The 12,340-nt window shown below is 43.3% G+C and overlaps 1 protein-coding gene across 5 annotated transcripts in view; it reads left to right on the forward strand.

The window, feature by feature from the left end:
- Positions 1-12,340, forward strand: part of LOC146754691 (zinc finger RNA-binding protein-like) — a 127,592-nt gene that overhangs the window by 111,416 nt on the left and 3,836 nt on the right. For all 5 annotated transcript variants that reach the window (XM_085527716.1, XM_085527717.1, XM_085527719.1 and 2 more), the window contains 2 exons: positions 8,899-8,996; positions 9,800-9,895. In XM_085527716.1, the coding sequence (XP_085383842.1) occupies positions 8,899-8,996; positions 9,800-9,895 (194 nt within the window). The remainder of the gene's footprint in view (positions 1-8,898; positions 8,997-9,799; positions 9,896-12,340) is intronic.

Below are 12,340 nucleotides of genomic sequence, written 5' to 3' on the forward strand. Positions count from 1 at the left end.
GGCACTCCAGCCTGGGAACGATATTATATAGCGTCCTGGTCCCGTGACTTATTGTTACTCCTGTTGTTCTCTGGGATATGTAGTCTTCTTCTGTGGACTGCACATTCAATAGAAGTATCCATACTTTACATGATGTTATGATGTGGAATACTGATAACAAAATTACAAAATTACAAAACCATGACATTCCACCCCTTATTCTACATTATTACATCATGGTAAATATATATATACATATATATACACGTATGTAAAATTATGATAGCTAAACAGTAGAACTGCATGTAACATAACTAAATGTACAACTATAATAACTAAAATACACTACACATGCAAACATATATATATATATATAGATACATAAAATTATTGACTGCACTCCCCCAGCATCAAATTCCCTTGTGGCACACATTGAAAATCCCCATCCTTCTGCATTACCCACCAAGTGCACCCAGGTCCCTGGGCAAAGACAGTTCCACGGATAGGTTTGCCCTTTCCAGAAGCTGGAAGGACCCAAACAGCTTTTACTAACATGTTCTTTACATGTACAACAGGGACCTTATCTCCCTCTACAGTGTGTAGGGGGCTAGATTGACTAGGACCATCATGATTGACAGATCCTCTAGTATTGACCAACCAAGTGACTTCTGCCAGATTCTTCTCCCAGTGCTTAAATGTTCCAGTACCCATTGCTTTCAACATAGTTTTCAACAACCCATTATATCGTTCAATTTTACCAGAATCTGGTGCATGGTAGGGAATATGATAAATCCACTCAATGCCATGATCTTTGGCCCAAGTATTTATAAGGGAATTTTTGAAATGTGTCCCATTATCAGATTCAATTCTTTCTGGGGTGCCATGTCACCACAGGACTTGTTTCTCAAGACCTAATATGGTGTTTCGAGCAGTAGCATGGGGTACTGCGTATGTTTCAAGCCACCCAGTGGTTGCCTCTACCATGGTGAGTACATAACACTTACCACTCCGAGATCGTGGCAAGGTGATATAATCAACCTGCCACGCCTCCCCATATTTATACTTTTGCCACCGCCCTTCCTCCCAGAGAGGTTTCATCCTTTTGGCTTGTTTAATTATGGCACATGTTTCACAATCATGAATAATCTGCGCAATAGCATCCATGGTTAAGTCCACCCCTCGGTCTCTGGCCCACTTATATGTCGCGTCTCTTCCTTGATGACCTGAGGTCTCATGAGCCCATCGAGCTAGAAATAATTCGCCCTTATTCTGCCAGTCCAAGTCGATTTGAGCCACCTCAATTTTGGCAGCTTTATCTACCTGATGGTTGTTTTGTTGTTCTTCAGTAGCCCGACTTTTGGGAACATGTGCATCCACATGACGCACCTTTACAACCATATTCTTTGTTCGGGCAGCAATGTCCTTCCATAATTCAGCGGCCCAAACAGATTTACCCTTCCGTTGCCAGTTATTTTGTTCCCATTGCTGTAACCACCCCCATAAGGCATTTGCCACCATCCATGAGTCAGTATAAAGATACAGCATTGGCCACCTCTCCCGTTCAGCAACATCTAAGGCCAGCTGGACAGCTTTTACCTCTGCAAACTGACTTGATTCTCCCTTACCTTCAGTGGCCTCTGCAACCTGTCGTGTGGGGCTCCACACAGCAGCTTTCCATTTGCGATGCTTCCCTACAATGCGACATGATCCGTCAGTGAATAGGGCATATTTGTTTTCATTTTCTGGTAATTCGTTGTATGGTGGTGCCTCTTTAGCACGTGACACCTCTTCTGTTGGTGATGTCCCAAACTTTTTACCTTCAGGCCAGTCCATGATCACCTCTAAAATTCCTGGACGATTGAGGTTTCCCATTCGCGCTCGCTGTGTAATCAGCGTAATCCACTTGCTCCAGGTGGCATCGGTAGTGTGATGGGTGGAGGGAACCTGTCCTTTGAACATCCAGTTCAGCACTGGCAGTCGAGGTGCCAAAAGGAGCTGTGTTTCAGTCCCAACTACTTCGGAAGCATCCCGAACCCCCTCATACGCGGCTGAGATCTCCTTCTCAGTTGGAGTGTAGCACTCTTCAGACCCCTTATATGATCGACTCCAGAATCCCAGGGGTCGGCCTCGGGTCTCTCCTGAGGCTCTTTGCCACAAACTCCAAGTGGGGCCTTTCTCTCCAGCAGCAGTGTAGAGGATGTTCTTTACATCCTGTCCAGTCCGTACTGTCCCCAGAGCTACAGCACGGGCTATCTCTTGTTTAATCTGTTCAAAAGCCTGCTGCTGCTCAGGGCCCCATGCAAAATCATTCTTCTTCCGCGTCACCTGATAAAGGGGGCTTACAATGAGGCTGTAGTTTGGAACGTGCATCCTCCAAAAGCCCACTACGCCCAGAAAAGATTGTGTCTCTTTCTTATTAGTGGGTGGAGACATAGCAGTGATTTTGTCGATCACATCTGTTGGGATGTGACGACGTCCATCCTGCCACTTTATACTTAAGAACTGAATTTCCTGGGCAGGCACTTTTACTTTGCTTCGCTTAATAGCAAAGCCGGCTTATAGAAGAATTTGGATTATCTGCTCTCCTTTTGTGAAAACTTCTTCTGCTGTATCGCCCCACACAACAATGTCATCAATGTACTGCAGGTGTTCAGGAGCACCACCCTGTTCCAGTACAGTTTGGACCAACCCATGGCAAATGGTTGGGCTGTGTTTCCACCCCTGGGGCAAACGGTTCCAAGTATACTGAATGCCCCTCCAGGTGAAGGCAAACTGTGGCTTACATTCTGCAGCCAAAGGAATAGAGAAGAAGGCATTGGCAATGTCAGTGGTGGCATACCATTTGGCTGCTTTTGACTCCAGCTCATACTGGAGTTCCAACATGTCCGGCACAGCAGCGCTCAATGGGGGTGTGACCTCATTCAGGCCACGGTAGTCTACTGTCAGCCTCCATTCTCCACTGGCTTTACGCACTGGCCATATGGGACTGTTAAAAGGTGAGTGAGTTTTACTGATCACTCCCTGATTCTCCAACTGGCGAATCAAATCATGAATGGGGAGCAAGGAATCCCTGTTGGTGCGATACTGCCGTCTGTGCACTGTCTTTGTAGCAATCGGTACCTGCTGCTCTTTTACTCGTAGCAGCCCCACAACAGATGGGTCCTCTGACAGGCCAGGCAAAACAGACAGCTGCTTAATGTTGTCCATATCTACAGCAGCTATCCCAAAGGCCCATCGATACCCCTTAGGATCCTTGAAATGCCCCCTTCTGAGGTAATCAATACCCAGTATACATGGAGCCCCTGGGCCAGTAACAATAGGATGTTTTTGCCAGTCTTTGCCAGTGAGACTTATTTCAGCCTCCAGCACAGTCAATTCTTGAGAGCCCCCAGTCACTCCAGAAATATAGATTGATTCTGTCCCTTCATGACTGGAGGGCATTAGGGTGCACTGTGCACCGGTATCCACCAGCGCCTTATATTCCTGTGGTTCTGATGTGCCAGGCCATCGAATCCACACAGTCCAAAAACTCTATTATCCCTTTCCCTCCCCTGACTGAGGGCAGGGCCCCTCTATTGGTTACCTGTGATGACTGGAGCAACTCCACTGGTGATTGGTATGTCTAGTAGTTCTTTCACCCGTGCTCGTAGTGAAGAAGTAGGCTGATCATGCCACTTCCTCATGTCTTCTCCACGGTCACGTAGGTAGCGCCACATGGAAACACGCGGTGCAATCGTACCGTTGTTCTTTGCTCGAGCTGGAAAGCGTGTGCGTTTAACAGCTGAGACTTTTGATGATGCAGGTGAGGAGTAGGACTGGAATACTTTGATCAGATCCTTCATTAGACCTGGTGGCCCGTACGAGGATTGACCTTCATCAGTTGTTTCTGATACTATTACGGGATCATTACGATTAGTTGATGGAAACAATTTCTTGCACATTTCATCTACTCGGTTTTCTAGCCGTGAGATGGCAGAAACTGCGGCATGCAGTTGAGGGAGCTGCTGATCGGTGGTTTGAAGCATTATAATCAGCTCAACAACTCGGGGCCATCTGTCCTCGAACCCTTTAGAACCTGCTACCAATGACTGTGCAATTCTCTCTGGTGCTGTACTTGTGATTTTCTGCCACATGTCAGGATCGGCCCTCACTCTCTCAGGGTCAAGTTCGCTTGGATCAGGGCTGTACAACATTTTCGCCATGGCCAGTTCCCTCAGGCGCTGAATACCTTTTTGGACGGTATTCCAACTATCAAATTTAGGCTTCAAAGCATCCTTATAGGGGTACCTTTCTCTCACGGCTTCTAACAGCCGCAACCAGAGAGTGGCAGCTCCATCCGAACATCTGCTAATCCCTCTGTCGATACCTGCATCTTGGGCAATGCTTCCTAGTTGGCGAGCTTCATTACCATCTAGAGACAAGCTGTTGGCCCCGTTGTCCCAGCAGCGAAGCAACCAAGAAAGGATACCTTCATCTTGACGCCGTGTGAACTCCTTTCTTGAGCCTTGGATTTCAGTCAGCTTCAGAGGTCGGCAATAGGTGATTTCCTCCTCATCATCAGTCTCTTCTTCATGCCTCTTGGTTTTTGCCTTTGCTTTTTTCGGTACTGCTCCATGCCCGGCACCTGGGTCTTCTGCTGCCCCCCCCTGTGCTTCTCCTTCTTTTCGTTCTAGACGCATGGACACCTGTTTCCATTTCTTGCCTTCCACAGGGGCAACTGATATTGCTACTGATGCCTCCTGTGACTGATCAGAATTAACTTGGGCTTGAATCTCAGATCGGAAACTCTCTCTCTCCAGAACAGTATGATACAAAGCACGGTATGCATAAGCCAAACCTCACATAAGTTTTACCTCCTTAGATCTCTGACCCAAATACTCACTCAATTTCTCAGGGTCCCTTAGGTGTTCAAGAGTGAAATCCCATGACACTGCGGGTCCCCATGCTTCTAAGACTTTTCCTAAACCTTTCCATATTCCCTGCCAGTCATCATTCTCTGGTTTCTCTGGTTCTGGAGGAGACTTCCGCATAGAACGAAAGCATAGGAATATATATGCATTCATTGATAGTGATAACATGGATACAAGTATGAGCGCTATCTCAGTTATTGAAAGGCGTGTGGAAATCTGAGAGTACAACCTAAAAAAAGCAGGTTTTTTTAGCCTGTACAATGGATTAAACATGGTGGTGTTTGTAAAATTGCCCATTCCATCTGGGATGCAAGTATTTGTAAGATTCGCAATTCCATCTGGGATGCAAGTGTTTGTAAGATTCACAATTCCATCTGGGGTGTAGATGCCAAAATTCGGACCACACCACATCTCATATAAGTACAAGGCAGGCGTCTCCATCAGTATCCACCTTATTATGCCATATACCTGCACAATTCCACAACACCAAATTATGGTGTTAATAGTTGACCAATACTTTGAGAAGATCATAATTTCTTTCAATCCCTTAAACAGAGCAACTGGGATGAAGAGTGGATTCATAGCTGGAAGGCTCTGTAAAAGTCAGAGCTAGCTAGCTTTGCTCTAAGGGAGAAAGAAATCCCTTTGTTTTCTATACAAAAGTTAGATAGCAATGCTGAGAATGTGCAGCTGCCCTTAATGTTGACAGTTTGTCTGGTATTTCAAGGTCACGTTCTCAGTGAGCAGCTACGAAAAAGATAACACTCCCGTAACGAAGCTAACAAAGCTCTTTAAGAGCAAAGAGAGAGTCGTTCTAAAAGCTAAAAAGCTCTATGCCCGCATTCTCCACCAAAAAATCTGTCACGGGTTACTTAGATTTACCTATGCCCGTGACAGGGGAAGCCACCCCGTGGGCCCCCCCGGGGCCCGGAAAGGAGGGGGAAAAGGGGAATGGGATAAAAACAGCGACAATCTAAGGAGGAAAAACCTATTTTACTAAATATGATATCGAAATACAAGATAACACAATATAATATAATTGAGGCTAACAAATCGAACAAACAGAGAGAGAGAGTCCCCGAAAACCGAGAGGCCTACTGTGAACTCCAGGCGACACGGCTGGAACGCTTCCTCTCTCCGAGAAGTTCGAGAGAAGAAGGAGGGCACTCCAGCCTGGGAACGATATTATATAGCGTCCTGGTCCCGTGACTTATTGTTACTCCTGTTGTTCTCTGGGATATGTAGTCTTCTTCTGTGGACTGCACATTCAATAGAAGTATCCATACTTGACATGATGTTATGATGTGGAATACTGATAGCAAAATTACAAAATTACAAAACCATGACAATTATAAAGCAGGTATGTTTATTCCAGCGTCGCGCAGTGCCGGGTGCAAGGGGGATAGCTCCACCAAACTTGCACACCGAAAGGAGAAAAGTGTGTTACAGATATTGGTCAAGCTAATACATAATCAATAGTCTCCTCCTCAGTTTGATTACATATTCATTACATTCCCTATGGCCCCATTCCCCGCAACCCCATTCCCTCATTCCCCCTGACCCCATTCCCCACGATCCTTGCCATTGTTTTGGGGAGAAATTCTTCTTCTGTTTTCTTCTTGGTGTTATCTGCTGTTATTGTTCTCCCATGTTGCATCATCTTGCCCGGGGGTATCTAATCCTTCTTCTTGTCAGAGGTCTCCAGACAGTTTCTTCTTATCTTTATTGCCCTCTTCTCTGGTTTTCCATTGACTAAGTGTCTGTAATTCCCCTTTTCCCTGCCCCTTTAAATGTAAACTATCTACAGTTACCCTTTGTCTTGGTTTCTGTGAAGTTCCCATTTCCCTTTCTATAGCAAAGTGTTACCTTGTCATCATTTTGGGGCTTTGCTCACTCTTCAAGAGTTTCCAAAACTGAAGGGCCTACTTGAATGAAGGCACACCACTTGGAAACACAGCTACACACCCGCAGCCAGCCAGACAGCGAAAAAGAGCAAGCTCCCATCCGAGATCGAGATCCCCTGACTTTCATGACATATCTTCCTTCTCTGACCGTGAGGTCCCCTGAGATATGTAGATCTTCTCTTCTGAGAAGCAGGTATCTAGAAAGTTGTCAGTCCACGGAACTGAAGTATTAACTCTTTAATTACCCGTGCTATATATGATGTTATGATGTGGAGTACCAATAGCAGAATTACAAAACCATGACACTATTTTTTCAATTTGATTATTTGACTTACCTGAATTTATGTCTTGCTGCAATAGACTATATTGTTTCTTACAACCAAGTCCCGTGAAATGAGTTACATTCAGAGAGACCTTCTTGTTTTTTCTTATCTGGTATATTTCCATTTATGCTATCAGTATTCTTTGTTACTAGCCACTTTAGACACTTTTACAGATAATAAAAGAAAGAACTACTGAAGCTGATCAATATATTATATCCTTATAGTTCTATGTAATCTGAAGATACTATTTCACATTGTTCACAGAATCTCAGAATCACAGAATCACCAAGGTTGGAAAAGACCTACAAGATCATCCAGTCCAACCATCCACCAATCACCAATAGTTCTCACTAGACCATGTCCCTCAACACGTCCAAACGTTCCTTGAACACCTCCAGGGTTGGTGACTCCACCCTGGGCAGCCCATTCCAGTGCCTGACCACCCTTTCAAAGAAGTACTATTTCCTAACATCCAGTTTGAACCTCCCTTGGTGCAGCTTGAAGCCATTCCCTCTAGTCCTATCACCAGTTACACAAGAGAAGAGGCCAACCCCCAGCTCAATACAAACTCCCTTCAGGTAGTTATAGAGAGCAATAAGGTCTCCCCCGAGCCTCCTCTTCTCCAGACTGAACGATCTCAGCTCAGCTCCTTCAGCTGCTCCTCATAAATACTGTGCTCCAGACCCCTCACCAGTGGTTCCCATTGTTCAGTGGTTCCCATTAAATTGATTAAAACACTTCCAAAACGGCCTTGTGATCTCCTCCATTTAGGTAACAAAGCGGTCAGATTGGTAACTTCATTAAATAATTTTCAGAATTTGAGATCTTTTATATTTTTTTTTATCTTTCAGACATTCTGCTTTGTTTTTAAACAATTTCTTTCTTTTTCCTGATGAATCTTAAGTAGTCCCTTTTCAGATCTTTCTTTGAATCCTAAGTTATATTGTAGCACACATATCACAACTAGAGGAATTTATTTGAGTAAGAGAGGGTTCTAGAAAGTATCACAGTATCACAGTCTCTTGCGGGTTGGAAGGGACCTTAGAGATCATCGAGTCCAACCCCCGGGATTCGAGCCCCTGTGTAGCAGAGCGACACTTCTACCACTTGCGCCACAGGGGGGATTCAAACCTGGGCCCTCCGGTGTTACAACGCGGCATTCCTACCACTGCGCCACCGGGGCACACAGTGGTGGGACTCTGTAATATTGAAGAATGTTTCAGATTCCTTTAGTCAGCTTTTAAAGCAAAATAATTGCATTGTAAGGTTAAGATTAATAAAAATAACATTGTTACTACACATCAAGGGCTTTTGAGATTTGTTATACTTTTCTTTTGAGGACTAGGTCCCAAATCACAGATGACTTTTAAAATATACAAGAAACTAAGTTTGAACATTTCTACTTGAGTAAAGTGGATTTTTGTGTTCCTTCTGTCTTGCATTCTCTGTGCTAGTGCACTGTTTACAACCATCCTTCTTCAGTATTTAATTTTAGGGGATATGTATTTTTCCAGTGGTAGCTTAAATAAAGAAGCACTAGGCATTGCATAATCTACAGTGCATTTGAAAATAACCCAAGAGCTTAAGTATATTATGCTCTTGATCTTTGTGCTGGGTCGATGCCCTAATCCTAATTGAGTACCTTTTATGGAACATTTACATTTGTTGTTCAAGGATTTAAACTTCAAATGGCGTGTGTGACGTGGAAACTACTTTAAGGAATTGTCTTGCCTGGTCAAACACCCATTCCTCACTGCATTTTGTCAATTCAATCCAATTTAGATGTAACCTTGGGTATGGTGAAAGATCCACCGGACGCCTTGGACAGGCAAAAATGCCTTGACGCTCTGGCTGCTCTACGCCACGCTAAGTGGTTTCAGGTTTGGAACATTGTTTTACTTTCTTGTAGCCTTATGAGAGATTAGTTCAGTTGCAATGTAAGTGTTTAATTGTGTGAAAACGCTCAGAGTTGTTCATGCTAATTAGCTCCATATTTTTCTGGTCTCTAAATTAAAATGTAGAAGGTTGAGGATGGAGAAACTGCTTTATGCAGTTATTGCATATTTGACATGATTTTTTTTTTCTGATGATTGAGAAGGCAATGTTGAAAGTTTGACTCACTTGGGGTGAACCTACATTGTATATTTGTTATATTTTCCAAAAGGCTGCAGAGTAACATTGCTTTAAATAATGGAATGTGTTTAAAACTTTGTGTTAGATTTAAGACTTTTAAGACTTTTTTTCCCAAGTGTGGGCAATGAAAGTTGAGAAGCAGCTGTCTGGTTTAGTGACTTTGCATTTTGGCAAAGGCACAATAAAGAAACCAAACAGATTCCCTTAACTTTTCAATCTCTATACCTACTTGTAAACACTCTCTATCCTTTTTATTTATAATATAGAAAGATACTGTATGTATTGTTACAAGCTAACATAGGTCAAAGTGCTCAGAGGATCAAGAAATGTTATTCTCATATAACCTGGGCACTTTGACTTCTACCACTTTAAATTACTAACCCTGTATAAAATACTTCTGTAAATAGCAGCTCATGGAATAAACTTATAGAATGATTTGTTTCGATCTTGCATCTGAGCTTCCACTGCACAGTGGTGTTTTAATCTTTCAACAAGTCCTATTTGCTGTAGGTGCTGGGCTTGATTAATTTGATTTTGTATTGCTCTCGAGGCTAGAGCTAATGGTCTGCAGTCCTGTGTGATTATCATACGTATTCTTCGTGACCTCTGTCAGCGTGTTCCAACTTGGTCTGATTTTCCAAGCTGGGTGAGTAACATTATTTCAAATGAATCTTTTTAAAAGCACGTTGTGCTACAATTAGGGCACTGAAAAGTGTTACACTGCAATTAAATGTAGACTTTTCAACAGGTAGCATGTTTTTATGGTTTTTGTTTTGTTTCTTAATTTAGAGGGAATGACCCTCTAAAAACATAATTTTCTGAGGCTTAGTCATTTGAAGTTGGAATTTATTTTTTCCCAAAGGAATTATTTTGGTGTTGTTTTTCTTTTTTTTTCCCCATGGGTAACATCCTGATTTTAGGTGTTTTTCTTTGCTTAAACTGTATTTAAAGAAATCTAATTTTTTTTTTCTTGGTGGTTAGAAATTGAACTTTACTGAAACTGATTTAAAGTGATGTCAGCTGCACCCAGATACCTCTGTGATAACAGAAAGGCTTCTTTAAAGAACAAATTACAGTAATTCTGCAATCATTAACATAATCCTTCTGTAAGATGAAATACCACAGGTTGCCCAGTGCTGTGGTTGATGCCCTATCCCTGGAGACTTTCAAGGTGAGGCTGGATAAGGCCCTGGGAAACCTGATCTTGCCATGGATGTCCCCGTTCATTGCAGGGGATTTGAACTAAATGGCTTTCAGAGGCCCCTTCCAACTCTAAAGATTCTATGATTAGTCAGTGGATGTATCAAAACTAGCATCTTACTCAGTGTCACTTAGAAACAGATCTCTATATTAAACCCATTCACCATCTCATAATTCTTGCAGCATTCTTATTTATTGCCTATTTTAAAAGATGTTCTCCAGGAGTGTAATTTACTCTTCAGTTTATGGACATGACAAAATTTGTCTGAAATACAATCTCTGAAAAATGTGTATAGTATATAGATAAACTAGTTTGTTTCAGAGACCAAATCCTGTTACACTGTGCTGCTTCTCAATGTCAAATTTCCAATTTTAGCAGAAGATCGCTGGCATTGGCAAGGCAGTTTCAGTGACTGGCACTATTTGAATAAGAAATGTTTTACAACTGAATTAGGTTTGCAGACAAGTTTATTAAATCTGATAATATTGATTGTTTTTGGATGTAGCAAAAGTTATTTTTTAAAATTATTTATAGAGATACATACAGCTAGTTTCTTTGTCACACTTCTGAAATATACACTGTACAAATATAACTTAATAGAAGCTAAGAAAAGTATGCAACTGTCCACTTAATTATCACCATGATACTGAATTGCCAAAGAATAACCGCTGGTATACTTATAGAAAAGTAAGTATAGAAAAGTGTTCAACATCTTCATCAATGACCTTGATGAGAGAATAGTGAGCACCCTCAGCAAGTTTGCTGATGACACGAAGTTGGGAGGATTGGCTGACACGCCTGAAGGCTGTGCTGCCATTCAGCGAGACTTGGACAGGCTGGAGAGCTGGGCAGTAAGAAACCGGATGAGGTTTAACAAAAGCAAGTGTAAAGTCTTGCACCTGGGTAGAAATAATTGCATACACCAGTACAGGCTGGGGGAAGACCTGCTGGAGAGGAGCTCTGCTGAGAGGGACCTGGGCATCCTGGTGGACGACAGATTGACCATGAGCAAGCAGTGTGCCCTTGTAGCCAAAAAAGCCAATGGCATACTGGGGTGTATTAAAAAGAGCGTGTCCAGCAGGTTGAAGGAGGTGATCCTCCCCCTCTACTCTGCCCTGGTGAGGCCTCATCTGGAATATTGTGTCCAGTTCTGGGCTCCCCAGTACAAAAAAGACAGAGATCTCTTGGAAAGAGTCCAGCGGAGGGCCACTAAGATGGTGAAGGGCCTGGAGCATCTCCCCTATGAGGAGAGACTTAGGGAACTGGGTCTGTTTAGCCTTGAAAAAAGAAGGCTGAGAGGGGACTTGATCCAGGTTTATAAATACCTGAGGTGTGGGAGCCATAGTGGTGAGGCTGGTCTGTTTTCAGTAGTGCGTGGGGATAGGACTAGGGGTAATGGGATGAAAGTACAGCATAGGAAGTTCCGCACGAATGTGCGGAAGAACTTCTTTACAGTCAGGGTGACGGAGCACTGGAACAGGCTGCCCAGGGAGGTGGTGAAGTCTCCTTCTCTGGAGATATTTAAGACCCGCCTGGACGCCTACCTGTGTGACATGGTGTAGGGTGCCTGCTTTGGCAGGGGGGTTGGACTCGATGATCTCTAGAGGTCCCTTCCAACCCCTACAATTCTCTGATTCTGTGATTCTGTGAAAAGCATCCTTACAGTCATTGCAACACATATCAGACATATAGATGAAGAATGAGCAATGTTGTTTCCTCTTTGTCACATTGTCTGTTCTAAGGCACATCCTGAAGGGGACAGAGGTGTGTGTCAAGCCTAGATGTGCCTCAGTTCTCTCCAAGAGTGCTCCCTGTTTTGCTGCTGGCACAAAATGCATTGTCAGTTACGTGGATCAGCACTGAAGTCTGTGCAGTCAGTTGTTCTGGCCT

Source organism: Coturnix japonica, chromosome W, assembly GCF_054131305.1.
Source record: "Coturnix japonica strain WE chromosome W, WE-NBRP24, whole genome shotgun sequence".
Taxonomy (NCBI): Eukaryota; Metazoa; Chordata; class Aves; order Galliformes; family Phasianidae; genus Coturnix; species Coturnix japonica.